Genomic DNA, 21,567 nt, shown 5'->3' on the forward strand with positions numbered 1-21,567 from the left:
GAGCCCTTGGATCAGGAGGGGGTGGTCCTTGCTCCTCGTCTGAGTTCTGTGTCTCATGTTCATCCTGCCTCCGTTTCTCCCTGCCTGCAGGCCTTACTAATTCTGTAAAGCCTTGCCTGGACTGACTCTGCCCTCCCCCAGTTTCCTCCAAGGCCAATGGAGCTGCCTTCTCAATCGCTCAATTCTTGTTCCAGCTCACCTTCCCCCCCCCCCCGATTCAGACTCCGACGGTGGGGGGGGGGGCGAGTGGGCATGACAAATGTTTTGCTGAAGTCTAAGTATACTATATCCACAGTATTTCACTGGTCTACTAATTTAGTCACTATATCAAAGAATGAAATAAGATTGGCTTGGCGTGATCTGTTTTTAACAAACCCATGCTGGCTACTAGATATAACTTTATTTGTTTCTAGATGTTCACAGCAGTAGTGGGGTTCAAAATTTTTTACTACCAGTTCTGTGGGTGTGGCTTGGTGGGCATGGCATGTAAAATCTCCATTCCCAGCCCACTCCAGGGGAAGGTTACTGCAAAATCCCCATTTCCTCCCAATCAGCTGGGACTTGGGAGGCAGAGTTTAGATGCTGGTGGGGCCAGTCAGAATTTTTACTACCAGTTCTCCAAACTACTCAAAATTTCTGCTACTGGTTCTCCAGAACTGGTCAGAACCTGCTGAAACCCAACTCTGGTTCACAGATCTGATTTTTATTATTTTTTCCAGTATCTTCCCAGGTAATGATTTTAGACTGATTAGTCTGTGGTTTCCTCTGTTTTTTCCCCCTTTTTTGAAGATGGGAACCATATCAGCTCTTTTCCAATCCTCTGGTAGTTCCCTGGTGCTCCAGAATTTTTGCAAAATATAATACAATGGTTCTGAGATAACATTTATCAACTCCTTCAGAATTCTGGGATGTAATCCATCAGGTCCCAGCGATTTATATTCATCAAGGTCAGACAGGTGGTTCTCTTACCTTTTTATTGCTTATTTTAATTTTTATTTCTAATCTTTTACAGTTTTGTTTTTGGTATATTGAGCTATAGTTTCTTTTTGCATGAAGAATGATGCCAAGAATGAGTTAAACAGCTCTGCTTTCTCTCTACTGTCTGTTACTTCCTTGCTATCTTCTCTCTTTAGTGGATGGACTGTTTGCTTGGCTTTTTTTCTTGTTATTTATATTTTGAAAGAAACTTTATTTTATTATCTTTGACTTTTGTTGCAAGTCTTTGTTCATTCTGAGTCTTTGCTTTCCTGACTTCAGATTCTGGCTATCTGCTGATATTTTGCCTTAGTTATGTGACCCTCTTTCCATTTTTTGTATTTGTCTTCTTTGTCTTTCGTTTATCAGAGAGATCTTTGTGCAACCATGCTGGTTTCTTCTTGGATTTCTTATATTTTGTTTTCAGTGGTATTGTGTTGGATTGTGCTTTTATGACCATATTTTTCAGTGTTTCCCTCGCTTCTTGAGTTGTTTTCCCCCTTAGGATTTTTATCCATGGAATTTTTCTTAGGCTCTCTCTGAATTTGTTAAAATCAGCTCTTTTAAAGTTTAAGTCACTGGTTGGGTTATGTTCTATTGCTCTTGTTTGCCTTATATTGAATTGTATTATGACATGGTCACTCTCATCCAAGGTTGCATAACTTCAATTCCCTCTATTACTTCTCCTCTATTAATAGAATTAGGTCCAGTATAGCTTTTCCTCTAGTTCCCTCCTCTACCTTTTGGATGACAAAGCTGTCAGGTAGTTTGGTAAGGAATTTGTTCTATCTCCCAGTTGCTGCATAGTTTGTCTCCCAGTTGATATTAGAGTAGTTAAATCCTCCCATTACTCCTGTGGTATGTTTCCTACATACATTTGTTAGTTGTTTAGCAAAGTGTTCATCTGTTTCTTCTGCTTGGTTGAGTGACCTGCAGTGTAGCTCATTCTTCAATAATCTTATTAGGTCTCTCAAATAATAATGCTGGGAATGCTTGGTATGGAAAATGGCATAGACAGGAAATCAGCAACTGCAGCAGCAATGTGGGCTTGCGTTTAAATTTCTATGAGTTTTAAAAGTCATGGATCCATCACTGGATGAAGGAGAAAGACATATGGCAGCAGGGGAGCAACAGAGGACTCCTGTGCTTCACTGCCAAGTATTCCGAAAGCCAACTTCACTTGCCTCTAGTTAGAGCAATTAAATGGTAAAATTGTCTCAGTATAGAGAAAGACATAGCTACTAAAAGCCCACTGCCCCTCCTATGAATTGTGTTTTTGCAAGGGGACCCTGACTAAGAAGGATGATGGCCCAGATCTTGCATTTCTTAAAATCTCCTTTCAGTGTCGGCAAAAGGCATCTCTAAAGCTTTCATCACCTCACACCCTTTGCAGTAACCACTTAGCCAATCCAAATCTGCCAGAGCAAACAAGGAGCTGGTCTGTTCCCCACAGAGCTAATTTTGACAAGCACATTATACAAAATTAGGGTATTAGGCACTAAGCTCAGGTAATCACCTCCAAATGCTGTAATGGCCCCAGGGAGCCAGCACAGCATCATCACCCCTCCCCCAGCCCTGAGGCCGATGGAGATAATCATCCCAAGTCTCTTCTCTCTAATCTCCACCTGGACAGGCTCTGGCTAAACTGACCGAGAGGCAGTCCTCAGCAGGTTTCCCACCTTTCATTTAGTTCCCATTAACCCAACCCCAGGAAGCAGGAAGGGTGGGAAGCCATTTCCCCACCTGCTGTCAGCAAGAGAGAGATGATCATACTGAGTATGTGACACTTCTCTCTTTTGAACAGATGCAGCAAAGGCAGCCAAGTTGCCCATCGCTAGTTCTGTGTGGGGCTGCAGCCACAAAAGTCTGTTTGGATTATTTGCAACCTAAGACTGTCCGTGGCTGCCTCTGCATGTATGTGCTGAGTAGATTCACAAAACCAGTTTCATGACACAGCCTATCTTTTTAATTGTCTGTTTTTTGGTCCTGATGATGATGATGATGATGATGATGGCAAAGTTTTATTTATTTATTTATTTATTTATTTATTTATTTATTTATTTATTTATTTATTTATCAAACTTATTAACTGCCCATCTCCCTTACAGAGGGGCTCTGGATGGTGTACAATTCAATCAATACAATAAAACATTAAAAGCAAATAATTTAATATTTTTTTAAAAAATGTAAAACAACATTATAAAATTGCAAAAGATGGAGAGATCCAAGATGGGAAGATCAAAAGTTGTTAATACAGGCACCGGGGGTGGGGGGTGGGGGGGAAATCTCCTGAGGCCATCCAGCCCCTGTGTCCCCCACACAAGGTTACAAAGCCAGGTTTTGACCCCTTTATAGCAGGTCAGAAGATTGGGGACTTTCCACACCCCCATCTTGCCTCTGGGCAAGATGTTTCACCAAGCAGGGGCAGCAGCAGAAAAGGCCCTCTTCCTTGACCCAGCCAGCCAGAAGTCCCTGACAGATGGGTCTGTAGCATGCGTTCGCTGGAATGGGACAACTCATCATGGCCTACTTGCTGCAGGACAATTCAGCAATTCCATTTCATTATTTATTAAAATTTTTATCATTCACATTTCATTCTGTCCCTCCTTTAACATCCATTCTTTAACGATTCTATTCCACCCTTTCTTTGATATTATTGTAACTCTTTTCCCACGGTGTGTTGGCTGTGGCCAGTTGTCCTGCAGCGAGTTGTCCCAGACCAGGGGTATCAAACTCAAGGCCCAGGGGTGCTTAGATCTGGCCCATAGGGCCGCCCTGGAAACAGCGAAGGACCGGCCCGCAGTGACTCTGCCAGCCAAAATGGAGCTCGCGAGGGCTCAGTTTTTGGCCGCAATGGCCTCCTGCAGCCCTCTGCCAGTGAAAATGCTCCATTTTCGCTGGCAGAGGGCTGCAGGAGGCTGTTGCAGCCAAAAATAGGCCCCGGGGGGGGGGGACTGTGCATGTCTCCCCAGGTTCCGTTTTTGCTGGCAGAGGGCTAGCTAAACAAACTAAAAGTGAAACAAAAGGAGAAATGTTTTCCCGTTTGCATTTGAGCATCCAAAAAGGGACAAGAAAGGAGAAAGGGAAAGAGAAAAGAAAAAGAAAAAGAAGGAAAGATGAGAAGGAAGAAGAAAGGAGAATGAAGAGGGAAAGAAAAAGAAGAAAAGGAAGGAAGGAAGGAAGGAAGGAGGGAGGGAGGGAGATTATAATGAGAGAGAAGGAGGGTCTGAGGGAAGTCCTGCCTTAGCACTTGGCCACTATAGGTGCCCCCAACATGAGTAACATTGAGCTGGCCATGCCCCTGGCTATGCCCCCCTTGAGGTCAAACACACCCTGATGTGACCCTCAATGAAATAGAGTTTGACACCCCTGTCCTAGACTCTGCCTTCCCTCCCACAATGAGTGGGACAAGCTGATGTAATGGGGCAAAGCCAGTTCCATAGATAACCTGGCCCTATGGCATGTAGGGCTCTGTGATGTGCTGTTTTTCATTTCCTAGCAGCTCATGTATCCCGTGTCAAAGTCACATCTTATAGACCACCAGCACTGAAGTGAACCTGATCAGACTGAGGGTGGTGCTACTTGTTGGTAAAGAAGAGAGAAAGGCAGCTGTCACCCACTAAGTCTTGGGGAAGTTCTCATGCCGTGCCTCTCCCCAACAGCTGAAATGCCAGCCCCACAAGTAAAAATGGTAGAGAATTTATTGGAGCCACTTAGTCCCAGGCCTAGATTGAACAAACAATTATCGGGGAGAGCCAAAATGCAGGTTGCATCCAAGCATGGTCAGGGAGTACATGCAAGGGAGAAGGGATCCTGTACCTTCCCTAGTAGTGGTGTTGAAGAAGTGCAGAAGTTAGTCCCGCCCATATTTGTACTGGGTCTTCCCATAAATCAGGGGTCTCCAAACCTGGCAACTTTAAGATCTGTGGACTTCAACTCTCAGAATTCTGCTGGCTGAGGGAGTTCTTCCATGCTGACTGGGAGTTGCTCGTGCTGGCTGAGGAATTCTGGGAGTTGAAATTCACAAGTCTTAAAGTTGCCAGGTTTGGAGACACCTGCCATAAATGATTAAGTGCAGAGCAAGGATTCAGGGCAAATTATTTCAATGAGACTCTAATTCTCATTGAGAATTGAGAATTCTCAATGAGACTCTTCATCAGCGGCTGAATTGATGGAAATGGATGAAACTACTAGACTAAATCCCTTGTCAGAACATGAACTGTGTTTGCTTCCTTAAAGATTAGGGGGGACTTTAGAGATAGTGAGATAGTTCTGTGGCATAGAATTATTAGCCAGAGAGTGAGAGTTTGTGGTGCATCTTCTCTTCTACATAACCATCTACATGGTTATAACCATCTACATGGTTATGTAAAATATGAGTGAGAACCCCTTCTAGTGAGGGAAAGAAAGGGAGGGGGAGTCTGATATGGTACAGAGGCTGAGCCAGGGGCTCAGGGGAAAGCTCCCACTATGTACCCAAGGCTTATTTTTGGCAAGTTCCTTACCTGGCAATCACAAAAAGCACACAGCTAACTCCCAGGTAAGCAAGGAGGATGTACATCCAAATGTCAGGAGACAATGGGTTCAGGAAGGAGAAGACACTGGGGTTGGTTCCATTGGCCTTTCGGTAGAGAATGCTGATTCCAAGAGTCATGAAGGGCTTGGAGAAGTCAATCACTTTCTCCCGAATGTGGGTGATGGTGAGGGGAGCGACTGCCAGATCAGCTTTCTGCAAAGCAAATTGGCAAGAAGTACAGGGAGAGAAAGCAGTGGTTAGAGACAAGCAGGAAAGTGGAGCAAAAGAATATGATCTGGATCAATGTCCCAAAGGTGCTTTTCCAAAAGGCAACTGGCCTTTCTTGGGGTTTTTTTTTGTTTGTTTTTTTGTAAAAGTTTCACTGAATAAGCTTTTTGGATGAGAAACATAACAATTTCAAAGAAAAACAAGTCCAATTGCCTTTTGGAAAAGCACCTTTGGGACAACCATGACCTGGATGATTGAGAATCTCCACAGAGATCAGGGTAGATCTTAGAACTGCATCTCCTTTAGGTAAAGTAGCTCAGCTCTTAATGATGCCACATTTATGATGTTTTCTGGCAACCATGCAGAAGTGCTTTCCCCTCCTTTAGGGATGTTTTTAAACTTCACTGCAGCCTACAGCCCCAGGATTCTGAGGGGATCTCTTGTCCAAGGACTAACCAGTCCTGGCAGTGCTTACTATCTGATCCTGACCAAGTTAGCCAGGCAGTGACACCTGTTGAGGTGCCCCTCTTTAGCTTCGGTTAAAATATCGAACTGTCTTAGTGAGCAGTTTCTTAAGGGAACAACCATCACAAAGGAATTGGGGAGGGACTGTTGTTTGATGAGTAACATATTAAAGAATATCTAGAACTTTTCTTTATGTTCCTAAGAAGCAAACGTGTAGATTATCCACTTTAGCCTTTACAGATAGTCCTTGATTTATGACCCCAATTGAACCCAAAATTTCTGTTGCTAAGTGAGACATTTATTAAATGAATTTTGCCCCATTTTACAACCTTTCTTGCCACAATTGTTAAGAGAATCACTCCAATTATTAAGTTAGCCACACGGTTTTTAAGTGAATCCGGCTCCCCCATTGACTTTGCTTGTCAGGAGGTTGCCAAAGGGGATCACATGACCCCCCCCCCAGGACACTGCAGCCGTCATAAATGTGAGTCAGTTGCCAAGCATCTGAATTTTGATCATATGACCATGGGAATGTTGCAATGGTCGTAAGTGTGAAAAAAGGTCGTAAGTCACTTTTTTCAGTGCCGTTGTAACTTCCAACAGTCACCAAATGAACTGTTGTAAATTGAGCACTACCTTTATCGGATCCAGTTTTTTTTTTAAAGGCCACTTTTTTTCCTTTCATGAGAAGGCCTCCTTTTTACCTTTATCCACAAATGCTCCACAATTCGTCATGCTAGAGGTAGCAGGGCATGTTTGCCCACTAGAATGACATGGCCAAGCCTGCAGGGTTGAAGTCTGGCAGTTCCCACCCCCCATCTCCTCCATTCCCTCAAGGCCTCTGGCTCTGAGCAGCCTAGTTCCTGCTGTTACCTGCTATCTTCTGGGAGGGCGTCTCAGCTGAGATACTATTCCTAATTTGAGTGGATGAGAGAGATAGAGCTCCCTCAGCCCTGGTATAAAGAAACTAATGAAATAAACTCAATAACATCATTTCCTGCTTCTGTAGCTTTAAACCTGAAATCAGCCCCCATCTCCTTTAGCAGGCAGACTAATCTGGAAAGGTATGAATAAAATCATACTTTATTTTTTAAAAAAGTTACTAACTTCTTTGTAATTAAGTAGCCAGATGTGGAGGATATAAAAATATAGAGCTGTTAAAAATGCAATTTTAAAAGAACCTCCAATACAAAAATATTCAGGGAAATATAAACTTCTTGCAGTGCTCCAAAGTACAGTTTCCATACTGCATAAAATCCAGCAATTGGCCTTGTAGAGAGATAAAACCAAAGATGGTAAAGCTAAAATAGCAAACTATATTCTAAATAAAAAATATTTATGCATATTTCTAGATTATTTTTTAGAGATAGATTTTTGTAGCATATTTCTTACCTGGTTCCTTCGGATTTTTTTTTTTTTTTACATACTAGTATTTACAACCTTAAAACCAGAAGCTCAGAAGAACAGTATTGCTTCTTTCCATTTCCTTCGTCTGAGTATTCAAATTCTATACACTTTTAAAAAAAAAAAATCCTTGAGGAAAAACTTCCTAAGAGTGAGGACAATTAACCAGTGGAACAGCTTGCCTTCAGAAGTTGTGGGTACCAAAAAGACAAATTAGAGACAATATGCGAACTATATTAAACACATTAGAATATTATGAATTACACTCAGAGAAACAAATAGCGTTGCTATTTTTAGATGTACAAAAGGCGTTTGACAACGTAAATTGGCAATTTATGATTAAACAATTGAAAATGATGGATTTTGGAGACAGATTTATAAATATGATCCAAACTATATATAGAGACCAAGCGGCAAAGGTTATGGTAAATGGTGAAATGACAGAGAAAATACATATTAGAAAAGGAACAAGACAAGGATGCCCTTTATCTCCATTATTATTTATATTAACATTAGATATTTTAAATAGAAAAGTGAGGTGGGAAAAAGAAATAAAAGGAATGAGAATTAAAAAAGAAGAATACAAACTACAAGTATTTGCGGATGATTTGGTGTTTTTATTATTATTATTATTATTATTATTATTATTATTATTATTATTATTATTATTATTATTATTATTATTAATTGAATTTATATACTGCCCTACTCCCGAAGGACTCAGGGCGGTGAACAGCCAAAAGATAAAATACATGTAATACAAATGTTAAAAAAAACATTAAAATACGATTAAATAATTTGGCCCAAAAAACAAAATTTAAAAACCCAATTTTTTTTATACGACAAATTTAAAATTTTAAAAATTTAAAAACAGTTTAAAAAAGAGGTTAGACCAGGCCGGCCTGCTGGAATAGGAATGTTTTGAGGGCACGGTGGAAAGCCGTGATCCTCCGTATCTCTGTGGGGAGCTCGTTCCAGATGGCAGGTGCTCCCACAGAGAAGGCTCTGCCCCTGGGGGCCACCAGTCGACACTGTTTGACTGACGGCACCCTAAGAAGCCCCTCTCTGTGGGAGTGTACTGGTCGGTGAGAGGCTACTGGTGGCAAAAGGCGGTCTTGTAGATACCCCGGTCCTAGGCCATGGAGTGCTCTAAAGGTGGTAACCAAAACCTTGAAGTGCACCCGGAAGACCACCGGGAGCCAGTGCACCTTGCGCAGGAGGGGGGTCACATGGGAGCGCCACATTGCTCCCATAACCACCCGCGCGGCCACATTCTGGACCAGCTGGAGCCTCTGGGTGCTCCTCAAGGGGAGCCCCATGTAGAGAGCATTACAGTAGTCTAGGCGGAAAGTGACGAGGGCATGAGTGACCGTATTTAACGAATCCCGATCGAGAAAGGGATGTAACTGGTGAATCAGGTGAACCTGATAAAATGCCCTCCCGGCCACAGCCGTCAGATGCCCTTCTAAAGACAGCTGTGAGTCCAGGAGGACACCCAAGTTGTGAGCCCTCTCCGTGGGGGCCAACGACTTGCCCCCGATAGTCAGTGATGGCACCAACTGACTATATCGGGATGTCGGAAACCACAGCCACTCGGTCTTGGAAGGGTTGAGCCTGAGTCTGTTTCTCCCCATCCAGATCCGTACAGCCTCCAGGCACCGGGACATCACTTCAAGGGCATCATTGGGGCAACCCCTGTCCCGAGCCCTCCAGAGATCATCAACCAATGTGACCAATGCCGTTTCTGTGCTGTACCCAGGCCTGAAGCCAGACTGGAATGGATCCAGATAAGCCGATTCATCCAGGTACTGAGGGAGCTGTCGTGCTACCACACTCTCAACAACCTTCACAACAAAGCAAAATCCTGGAAAATCCAATAGAGACAGCGCCAAAACTATTAGAACAAATAGAAGAAAATGGGAAAGTAGCAGGTCTGAAAATCAATAAAGATAAGACAAAAATATTAGTCAAAAATATGAGAGAAAAGCAAAAAAAAGGAGGTGATGGAGAAACTGAACATTCAAATTGTGAAGAAAGTGAAATATTTGGGCATCTATCTGACATCAAGATGTGCAATGCTCAAGGAGGACAATTATCACAAACTGAAAAAACAAATTGAAATAGACCTGGAAAAATGGAGAAACTTGCAAATATCACTAATGGGAAGAATAGCATTAATAAAAATGAATGTACTACCAAAAATATTATTTTTATTTCAAACTATACCAATAAAACTGGAGAAAAAATATTTTGAAGAATTGAAGAAAATAACATGGAAATATGTGTGGCAAGGAAAGAGAACAAGGATTAACATAAAAATGCTACAAGATGCAAGAATTAGAGGTGGGTTTGGCCTTCCGAATTGGGAATTGTATTATCAAGCGGCAGCGTTAACATGGATTAAAGAATGGATTTTATTACGGAATACAAGACTATTGACATTGGAGGGTCATGATTTACAACTGGGTTGGCATGCCTTTTTATGGTACGGGAAACAAAGGATACATGGATATTTCCAAAGACATTATGTAAGAAATGGTTTGCTATCAGTGTGGGAGAGAGTGAAAGAAAAACATTATTTGAATATTCCAATGTGGCTTTCTACAATAGAAGCGGTGACATACCCAAATATTGTGAACATGGGGAATATTGTTAGATATAAAGACATTTTGACAGATTGGGGAGAACTGAAACAAAAACAAGAACTAGAGAGTCAAGGGATTGAGATAGATCATAGACAATATGGCTTTAACTTGGGGAAATCAGAACTGGATGAAATATTGACAGGAACAGATGAGAAAATGATTAAGAAATTATATTTTATTTATTTATTTTTATTTGGTTAAATTTATATGCCGCCCTTCTCCCGAAGGACTTGGGGCGGCTCACAAAAGGTTAAAAACCGAAGAACAATAAAAAAATATAATTAATTTAGCATAATTAAAATCCCACAATTTAAAACCCATATTAAAACCAACTAAAAACACCCCGCAGATCAGATGAGTTGTTTAAAAAGCCACGTCTTTAGGTCCTTGCAGAAGGAACGGAGATCAGGAGCTGTTCGGAGCTCAGTGGGTAAGGCATTCCAGAGGGTCGGCGCGCTCACCGAGAACGCCCTCATCCTGGGCACCATCAGCCGACATTGCTTGGTCGACGGCACCCCGAGGAGGGCTGCCCTATGTCAGTGCGCTGGTCAGTGAGAGGCAGGCAGTAGGTGCTCCTTCAAGTACCCCGGATCCATGCCATGAAGGGCTTTATAGGTAAGCACCAGCACCTTGAAGCGGATCCGGAGGATCACTGGTAACCAGTGCAGCTCATGCAGGAGAGGTGTAACACGAGAGTAACGGGAAGCTCCAGTAACAACCCACGTGGCTGCATTTTGGACCAGCTGGAGCCTCCGGGTGCACCCTAAGGGCAGCCCCATGTAGAGGGCATTGCAGTAATCCAGGCGAGAGATGACAAGAGTGTGGGTGACTGTAGGAAGGGCATCTCTGTCTAGGAAAGGGCGCAATTGGCGCACAAGGTGAACCTGCACAAAGGTCCCCCTGGTCACGGCCATCAGATGGTCAGCTAGCAACAGCCATGAATCCAGGAGAACGCCAAGATTGCAAACCCTTTCTGACGGATTAGCAACTCCCCTTCCATCACAAGTGATGGGGCCACTAGATCAGAGGATGCCGGCATCCACAGCCACTCCGTCTTGGAGGGGTTGAGTCTGAGCCTGTTCCTACCCATCCAGACTTGCACCGCCTCCAGGCACTTCGACATATAATTATTTATTGTGTATTCGACTAGAAGATGAAGAAGTAAAAGAAACAATGATAGCATGGGCAAAGAATTTTGGATACACCATAGAATTGGATAAGTGGTAACAACTTTGGGAAAGAAATTATAAATTAACAATGGCAACAGCCTATAAAGAAAACCTGTATAAGATGTTTAATAGATGGCATAGGCCACCAGAAAGATTAGCTAAGAAGTTTAAAGATAAATCAGCTAAGTGTTGGAAATGTCACCAGTTGCCGGGATCATACTATCATATGTGGTGGTTGTGTAAAGAAGCAAAACAATATTGGGTGAAAATACAAACATGGTTAGAGGGAATGTTGCAGCAACATATAGAGTTAAAACCAGAGATATTCTTATTGGGAATTTTACCAGAGAATTATAGTAAAGGTGTTATGTATATAGTTTTGGCGGGAAAGTTTGAATGTAATTGCTGTCAGCTAATTGGCTGATTGCCAGGACTGCAGAGTATATAAAGGGAGCTGTTTCCCTGGGTCAGTTGCTGGATTCGCACCATGAAGTAAAGAGCTGTTGTTACTCATGACCTGGCTTCTGTGTCCTCATTCACCCTACTTAACATTGGTGACGAAGGTGGGATTCTGAGACACAGAGCTAAGGAAAGAGCTGAAGCCACAGAGCAACAGAGAGAGCTGAAACAGAGAATCCAGCCAGGCAGACGAACGGAACACCCAGAGAGACAAACATGATGTGTGCTTATGTGCCAATGCCTTTCTACCCAGCCAGAGAGAAATGGGTGTCATACATGGCTCGATTCAAATGTTTCCTGGAGGCAAGCGACCTACAGGGGTTCTCGGACAACAGGAAAAGAGCTCTCTTCCTAAGCCATTGCAGACCCGAAGTGTTCGACATGGCCGAGTCACTATCTGAACTGACCCCGGTTCAGACCGTATCATGGCAAGCTCTACAGGCTGCGCTGAAGGCACAATACGCTCCGGCGCCTTCCAAGTTCGTACAGAGGTACGAATTTCACCAGCGACTGCAGTGAGAGGGAGAGCCAATCAGCACGTACATGGCCGCCCTGTGTAAGGCGGCAACGCACTGTGAGTACAGAGACCTAGATGACGCGCTCCTAGAGCAACTAATCTGTGGCATGAGAGATATTCGCCTACAGAGAAGGCTGCTCGCTCGAGCCAATCTAACTCTCCATATCACGCTAGACGAGGCGAGGGCTCATGAATCCTCCACAAAGGCTGCAAAAACTCTAAAGAGACCAGCTCAAGCAAGGACAACACAGCAGTCGACCCTGGTACACTGTGAGACGGTCCAAACAGAAAGCAAAGAGGAGTCTGACGAAGACATCTTCCGGACCGAGAAATACTGGCGGGACCAGAGAGACCACCGAGAAACCTGTGTGAGCCGCAGAGGGTCCAACCATTACAAGACCTGCAAATTCAAAGATGCCATTTGCAGGTGCTGTGATAAGAAGGGCCACCTGGCAAGGGTCTGCAGAGCTACTCAACCAGCCAACCACAAGTCATGAGGCGCCTCCAGCCAACCAGAGCCGGCACCGCAGAAAAGAACCAACAGACACAGTGACTACAGGAAGGGTGCAAAATTCAGAGATTGCGAGACCTATGCCATCCGCATTGGCCATGCAAGCACAACGCTGGCGAAAAGGGTGTACACCATGATTGAGATAGAAGGGAGCAAGTGCAGAATGGAGCTCGATACCGGCTCGCCACTAATCATCATGTCCTGGGCCAAGCTATGGAAGGCTGTACCCAGCATCAAGAACACCAGCTAAGACACCAGAGGCTTGGACTACGCAACTACCAGGGCAACCGCATTCCAGTGCAAGGACGCGGCATGTTCCAGGTCGAGTATGGGGAATACCGGAAGAAGCTGCCCCTCACCGTGGTCAGCCAGAATCTTCCAAGTCTTCTGGGATTGGACTGGTTCAATGCCCTGGGAATGGGATTCACTGGAGTACGCAACGTGAGCAGCCGCCATGAAAGCAACACCCTGAAGGACGACCTGATGCAGGAGTTCCAGGACGTGTTCGACGAATGGCTCGGCAAGTATGTGGGGACCCCTATTTCGTTTAACCTCAACCCCAATGTCACCCCAATCCGCCTTAAACCCAGGAGGGTACCTTTTGTCCTAAAGCCAAAGATAGACATTGAGCTAGACAAACTAATCAAGCAAGGGGTGCTAGTTCCCATCGACCACGCCAAATGGGAGACCCCAATTGTGACCCCAGTTAAGCCTGACACTTCTTAGTTAGCACCAGTTAAGTCTGTGCGCATCTACGCAAATTATAAATGCACAATTAATAAGGCTCTCCAACAGAGTGCTTATCCGGTACCTATTGTGCACCATTTGCTCCATTCCCTGGGCCCTGGCAAGATTTTCGCCAAATTCAATCTTGTGCAGGTAAGATTGAATTTGGCAGCAGTTGCCAGTAGATGGTGCTACCGCAGAAGCACAGACTATCGTAACGCACAGAGGTGCCTTTAAGTGTACTAGACTCCAATTCGGAGTCAGCATAACCCCAGGGCTGTTTCAGAGCACAATGGAGCGGCTGCTACAGGGTCTGCCAGGGGTAGTCCCCTATTTCGATGATGTCCTCATCACCACAGAAGATGAGCAGCAATTGGGGGACAGACTGAGGGCAGTGCTAACAAAATTCAGGAGCGCTGGCCTCAGGGCCAAATGCAACAAATGCATGATTGCAGTCCCCTCTGTAGAATTCCTGGGGTACTGGGTAGATGGAACTGGCATTCACCCCACAGAAAGCAAAATCAGAGCAATTCGAGAGGCACCCACCCCTAAGAACATGGCGGAACTACAGGTGTTTTTGGGTCTCCTAAACTTTTACGCAATCTTCCTGAGGGACAAGGCAACAGTAGCAGAACCCCTGTACCGGCTATTGGCAAAGAACACACCATGGGTCTGGGGAAAAGCTGAATCTGTAGCATTTGCCACTGTAAAGAAACTTTTATCTGCAGAAAATTTCCTGATCCAATATAACGCCACGCTTCCCCTTGTGTTAGTCTGTGATGCATCCCCATTTGGAGTGGGGGCCATGCTGAGCCACAGACTACCGAATGGACTAGAGGCGCCCATTGTTTATTATTCCCACACCCTGTCCAGCGCTGAGCGGAACTACAGCCAACTGGACAAAGAGGCTTTAGCAGCTGTATCTGGGGTTAAGAAGTTCCACGAATATTTATTTGGCTGGGACTTTGAACTTGTCACAGACCATCGGCCACTTTTGGGCCTCCTGGCAGGAGACCATCCAACTCCTGCTACCTTGTCTCCCCGGATGACACTCTGGGCAATCTTTTTAGCAGCGTATTCCTATCGCCTGGTACATCGGCCAGGACTGAATTTGGGACATGACGATGCCCTCAGCTGCTGCCCATTATCAGACATTTTAGAGGACCCCACACCTGGAGTTCCAGTCTTGCTTATTGATGCGTTGGACTCGGGGCCTCTCACTTCCGCGGAAGTAGCAAGAGCCTCTGCCAAAGATCACATGCTTAAGACAGTCATGAGTTGGGTCATGAGGGGATGGCCAGGAAAGACTGAAGGCGGGTAATTCAAATGTTTTGTCAACAAACACAACAAATTATCTATGCAAGGGGGTTGCTTATTGTGGGGCGATTGGGTCATTGTTCCCTTGTGCCTAAGGGAAAAGGTTTTATAGTTGTTGCATGAGGGACACCCAGGGATTGTGCAAATGAAGGGGCTAGCCAGGAGTTATGTTTGGTGGCCGAACATGGATAATGACATCATTGAGTGGGTGGGGAAGTGTCAGCCCTGCCAAGAGTCTAGGCCAGATCCTCCCACAGCACCCGTAAGAGAATGGGAACGTCCCCAGGGCCCCTGGTCAAGAATACATATAGATTTTGTGGGGCCCTGTCATGGCCAAACCTTCCTGGTTGTAGTTGACGCTTACTCAAAATGGCTCGAGATCAAGCTAATGAAATCCACTACCACTGATGCAGTCATCAGGGTGCTCAGAAGGTTATTCACCACCCATGGATTACCAGACACGCTGATCTCAGACAACGGGCCCCAATTCACTGCCACACAGTTCGAGGGGTACCTGGCAGAGCTAGGGATCAGGCACGCCCTGTCTGCCCCATTTCATCCAGCCAGTAACAGGCAGGCTGAACGTTTTGTGAGAACGGCTAAGGAAGCACTCTCACGATTAGGCCCCGGGGACTGGCAAGCAAGGGTAGATACATTTTTGGCTGCCCAACATGCTACGCCATGCACCACCACCAGATGCAGTCCAGCCAAACTGCTGATGGGCCGAAAACTCAGGTGTATACTGGATAGGCTACATCCTAACTATTCCCCCGACAGTTTCAAGGGATCAGAAAAGAAACTGAGGAAATTTCCGCTAGGGATGCCAGTGTATGCCAGAAACTACGCAGATGGGCCCCTATGGACAGCAGGGACGATTACAGACACAACCAGGCCCAAGTCTTACACGGTTGACATGGGAGATGGAAGGGTATGGCGTAGGCACATAGACCAGTTACAAAAAAGGGTAGTCGCCAAACCAGAAACCATACCTGACAATCCGGTTCCTAACTACCAACCACTTCCAACAGTTAGCTCAAGCCCGAGACAAGCGGAGAACTTATCTGAAGATTTCGGTGTCCGGAGCCAGCAACCCAAGGAATTGAGAACAACTGAAGAGGTCAACGCCCCCAGAAAAATCCAGGAGGTTCCATTGGCGGAGCAGGGAGAAACAAAAGGTCCCTCCGACCCGCTCAACGCCACACCGCAGACTGAACTGCACAGGTCTACTAGGGTCCGGACACGCCCTGGTCACCTGCATGATTTTGTATGTAAATGTGTATCCCAAGTGCCTTCTGGGAGGGGAGGGGTGTTATGTGTATTGTTTTGGCGGGAAAGTTTGAATGTAATTGCTCTCAGCTGATTGGCTGATTGCCAGGACTGTAGAGTATATAAAGGGAGCTGTTTCCCTGGGTCAGTTGCTGGATTCACACCATGAAGTAAAAAGCTGTTGTTACTCACAACCTGGCTTCTGTGTCCTCATTCACCCTACTTAACAAAAGGAGATACATATTTGATTATTCATATAATAACAGTGGCTAGAATTGTATTTGCAAAAAAAACTGGAAAGCAAATAAAATCCCATTGGAAGGAAAAATTATAAAGAAAATTTTAGAATGTGCAGAAATGAATAGATTAACATTGAGAATAAAAGATAAAGAGGAGTCGATGTATTTCAAGACATGGGATAAATTTTATGATTGGTTAGAAAAGAAACATTATTATTATTAATTTAATTTCTATACATGAATAAACATGAATAAAGATATAAAGATAAAATAGATAGAGAATAGATGGGAGAAAACAATTAGAAAAGCAGATACCCAGATGATGTCAAGTAAAAGGAGAAAGGGGAGGGGGGAGTAAAGGGGGAAAAAGTGAGATATTATAAAAATGTATGCAAATGATGAAATAAAAATAAATAATAATTGAATAAGAAATTGAAATGAGAGTAAAGATAATTAGAAAATCGGGGCTGCTCGAATACCACTTTAGATTGAACTGAAAAGGGAAACAACAGGAGAGAGGGGAAGGAGTAGAGAGAGAGGAAGGGAGAAGAGAAGAGAGGAGAGAAGAGGAGAAAGAAGAAAGGGAAAAGGAGAGGAAGAAGAGGGAGGGGAAAGAGGAGTAGAGGAGAAGGTTAGAAGGGGGGAAGAAGAGAGAGTGGGGGAAGAGGAGGGGAAGTAGGAAAGAGAAGGAGAGGAAGAACGAAGGAAGTAGGAGGAGAAACAGGAAGGAAGAGAAGGGGAGAGAAGAAGAAAGGTTGGAGTAAAGGTAAAGGGTAAAAGACCAGCCCCCCAAAAGTAAAAATGAAAAATGAAAGTTAAAAGAAAAGATGAATGGAAAATGATGGAAATGACTGTACATGTAAATGTGTTTATGAAAAATAAAAATAAAAACTTTATTAAAAAAAAGAAGTTGTGGGTGCTCCATCACTGGAGGATTTAAGAAGAGACTGGACAGTCACTTGTCTGAAATGGTATAGGACCTCCTGCTTGAGCAAGGGGCTAGACTAGAAGACCTCCAAGGTCCTTTCCAGCTCGATTCTGATTCCGATGTCAGGCTGATTGGTCTGTAGTTTCCTGGATCTGTTTTTTCCCCCTTTTTTGAAGATGGGAATACATCAGCTCTTTTATCTTTTTTCTGATAGTGTAGTATATATATATATAATGTAATATGATCAACTTTACTATATATGGACTCATCTCTCTCTCTCTCTCTCTCTCTCTCTCTCTCTCTCTCTCTCTCTCTCTCTCTCTCTCTCTCTCTCTCTCTCTGTGTGTGTGTGTGTGTGTGTGTGTGTGTATGTGTGTTTTTCCTGTGTGTATGCATGTGTATATACACAAGGTGCCCTTGTATATTTTTCTTTTTCTTCTTTTTCTCATTTCTCTATTTAATAGTGTTCTGTTTGATAATAAAAAGGTTGAAAAACAAATTTATACTTTTAAAAAACAGAAATGACATACAGATACATAGAATAGGGGACAACAGACCTTGCAATGCCGTAAGGAAAAATATCTTTGATTATGGCAGGAAGGAAAGCAGAGCCTAATGTTTAGGCAACAAAGAATAATTTCAGAATTAAGGGGAGGCATCGTTCCACTCCATTCTGCATTGCTCAGACTCATGAGTAGAGTTCCCATCAGTTTAGGGGCATTATGTACTCTTTAATATAGAAAATCTGGAACTGGGTCAAGGAAGGACAGGGTTGGTCAAGGGATTAGAAACTAAGTTAAAGGAATTAAATTTTTCTTTTCAAAGCTAAGCAAGAATGAAGGTCTAATAAAGTTAACACTTTTCACATATCCCTAAGAATGCCACATAGAAGATGACCTTCCCCTTTGACCTTGACTGCAAGATACAGAGTGGTGGGCTTAGGTTTTAGGAAGGCAGATTCCACTCGAGCAGCTTCAGAATAGATCCAAGCAATCCACACATTTCAGATTGGCAATGTTGCATCATCATTGAGGGAGGCTAGAATGCTTTTGTTGTGATGCATGTACTTGTTGTGATGGATATTGCAATTGCCTTTTTTCTTCTCTCAAATCCTTGTTTAATTGCTATTTCTTTTCTATCATTTTAGGGGACTGAGGTCTCCTAAGTATATCAAACTGTTACTTACATTTTTACAAATAGGAAGTGAATTTGATTTCTTATTGCACTCTTCTTTTTTCCTGCTTGAATAGTACAGGTGCATGTAAATTGTACTTCCCAATGTGTAGAAAGTATCAGATGAAAAGAACTTGATTGTTAATCCTGGTTGATAAATAATAATACTTTAGCATTTCTGAATTTACATAGTCAAAATACAGGCTTCTCACAACTCAAAATATTTCTGTTGTCTTTTTTCATTTCTCTAAATTTTGTAACACTGTTTATGTGTGCGATCCTTTTTTTCATTTTGTTTGATGTGATGCAAATATAAAACAAATAACATGGAGAAGATTATGGATCTTAGTACTATCAAATATCTCTTCCAACTTTACTTTTCTTGGTCTTTGCAAAGAAAAAAACCCATAACTTAAAGAGAAATTGTACTGATTTTTCCATGCAATTAATATGCTGGATTGTGGTATCTTGGATCTATTTTAGTTGTATAAACTGATACTCTGATCCCTTTTACTAGCAGGTAAGGGTCCCCAGGATTGTCTTGGTGGTGAGGGACACTTGGTGTTCTCTAAGCTTGGTGGTTTTCTTGCAGATGTTTCATTACCCAAACTAGGTAAACATCACCTTGGAATGAAAAGTCTGCAAGGAAACAACTAAGTTTAGAGAACACCAAGGACCTCACAGTTGCTGCTGCTCCCCCTCCTCCTTTCCAGTACTGCTGATATTACCTAGTTTCGGTAATGAAATGTCTGCATGAAAACACCCAAGCTCAGAGAGCACCAAGGAGCCACAAATATCCCCCTTTATTGGTGTTTTGGTTGTACCCACTGGATGTCCTATCAGGAGCTTTCAAACTAGAGAATGATCATCCATAAAGCAGCTGAGAAGGAAGGGGCACTTTCTAATGGAGAAGGTTGGGTTAAGGGTGGAAAGAAAACACCTCAATCCTCTGTCAGCAAAGACTTCCTTGGCTCCACAATTAATGCATTTGTACAACAGGCACTGAACAAATTAAACAAGACGTCTAAACCCACAGGTGACAATAGTCCCCAAAGCCAGGACAGAGCTAGACAGATTTACTTTAGTTAATTCATAACCTAATTGTCCGTGTCACTGGAAAACAAGATAAATAATGCATATTTCATTGATTTTACTGAAGACGGCAGGGTGTGGTGAAAGGAATAAGCAGCTGTTAGTTCCAGCAAATTGAAGCTGGTGATTGGCAAAAGGTGGACTAATTCCATCAGAATTCCCTTCCAGGGGGAAGCACAGTGTGAGCTATTCAACCATACCAATAATGCAGGTATCCCTGAAAAAGGACTACCATCTGGATTATAGCACCTCCCAAAGTGCTATGATAGTAATTTCAAGGTAAGATGATGCACACAATCACTTAATCGCCATGTTTCACTTAAGCCTTCTATTTTAACAGATTTCAGCCCTATAGACCTGATAGAGACCCAGTTTGGTATAGCGGCTAAGGCATCAGGCTAGAAACTGGGAGACAAATGAATTCTGGTCCACCTTGGGCACAAAGCCAGCTGGGTGGCCTTGGGCCAATCCCTTTCTCTCAGCCCCAAAAGGAAGAGGCAAGGGCAAACCACTTCCAAAATCTTGTCAAGAAAACTGCAAGGAATTGTCCAGGCAGTCCCAGAGTCAAGACTGATTTGAAGGCACCAAAAATGAGTAAATGAATGAATGAGCTGCTAACCATATGCAGTCTTCAAAGATCTGAATGGGAGGTATACAAATAGCAGAGCAGAACAGGGGCAAACTTTCCTCCTCAAATGTGTTGAAAAGTGGGATTAATGAGCAAGGAACAAATTTTGTGCATCATTTTTCAGTTACCTCACTGAATTTCTTTTAGGTTTGAGCAGCCTCGTAATCCCTTGTAGCTACAAAGAATCTGGCAGCATGTAAGGAGCAAGGTGAAGTGGAGCAGACCTTCTGTTCTCTTGCCTGGAGGGGTTTTATTTTCAGGCACACTTTTAGGCTTTTGGTAACACATAGGGTTTAAGTTTCTGAGAAGATGAGAATCACAGGCAAGGCACAGTGGTTAGCCTGAAGCTTTGTTATCATCATGGCAAATTTCCCATCCCAAACTGCTCCAATATTTGTGTAGAAAAGTATTCTGGTATTAACCGTAACATTATGGGAAGGTGGTGGTGGAACAGATTGGATTAAAAATGGCAAAAATTACCAAAAGGACCCCTAAGATTCTTTAATTTCTTCTTTAACGCACATACCTTCTTGCTAGGAAGATTGCAAGACAAAAAGAAAAAAAGAAAGAAAACCAAAAGAAGGAGAAGCAGGGATAAGTAATGATAGTTGTAATCATTCTAATGGTTAAAGCTGTCTTGATTTACACACTGCATGTCACTGAGATGCATTAAAAGTCCTATGTTCAAGGGGCAGGGAAGAAGGTTAGTTGAATCTATGCACTGAACAGGGTGACTGAACCTTAATGTTTAAAGAGAATCCTGCATGTTCTTCTTAATGGGTTTGTTAAAAATAGATCATGCCAGACAACCCTTATTGCCTTCTTTAACAAAGTGATTAATTTAGTGGATGGGGGAAGTGCTGTGGTCATAGTTTACTTAGACTTCTATAAGGCATTTGACAAAGTAGACCACAGCCTACTTCTCGGTAAGACAGAACAAGGTGGGATAGACAGCATCATCATGAGATGGATTTGTTGACAAACCACACTCAATGTGTAGTCCTTAATGGAATCACATCTACATGGAGGGAATCATGCAGTGGGGTACTATCTTAGATCCAGTACTCTTCAATATCATCATGAATAATATAGATGAGGGGATAAAATTGCAACTCATCAAATTTGCAGATGTCACGAAGGTGGGGGAATTGCCAATACTTTAAAAGATAAACCCAAGAGTCAGAAGGATCTTGACAGACTTGAGCACTGGGTCCTATCCAAAGTCAAATGCACAGATATAGAATATGTGGTACCTTGCTCAATAGTAGAAACTATGAGAGAGCTCTAGGTGTCCTAGTGGATCATCAGT

At 43.3% G+C, this 21,567-nt stretch overlaps 1 protein-coding gene across 2 annotated transcripts in view; it reads right to left on the reverse strand.

Annotated features, from left to right (window-relative positions):
• GRIK3 (glutamate ionotropic receptor kainate type subunit 3) overlaps window positions 1-21,567 on the reverse strand; it is a 377,710-nt gene that overhangs the window by 21,534 nt on the left and 334,609 nt on the right. For both annotated transcript variants that reach the window (XM_070950070.1, XM_070950072.1), the window contains exon 11: window positions 5,481-5,704. In XM_070950070.1, the coding sequence (XP_070806171.1) occupies window positions 5,481-5,704 (224 nt within the window). The remainder of the gene's footprint in view (window positions 1-5,480; window positions 5,705-21,567) is intronic.

The sequence above is a fragment of the Pituophis catenifer genome, unplaced genomic scaffold, assembly GCF_029215685.1.
Source record: "Pituophis catenifer annectens isolate HBS135680 unplaced genomic scaffold, rPitCat1.0.hap2 SCAF_9, whole genome shotgun sequence".
NCBI lineage: Eukaryota > Metazoa > Chordata > Lepidosauria > Squamata > Colubridae > Pituophis > Pituophis catenifer.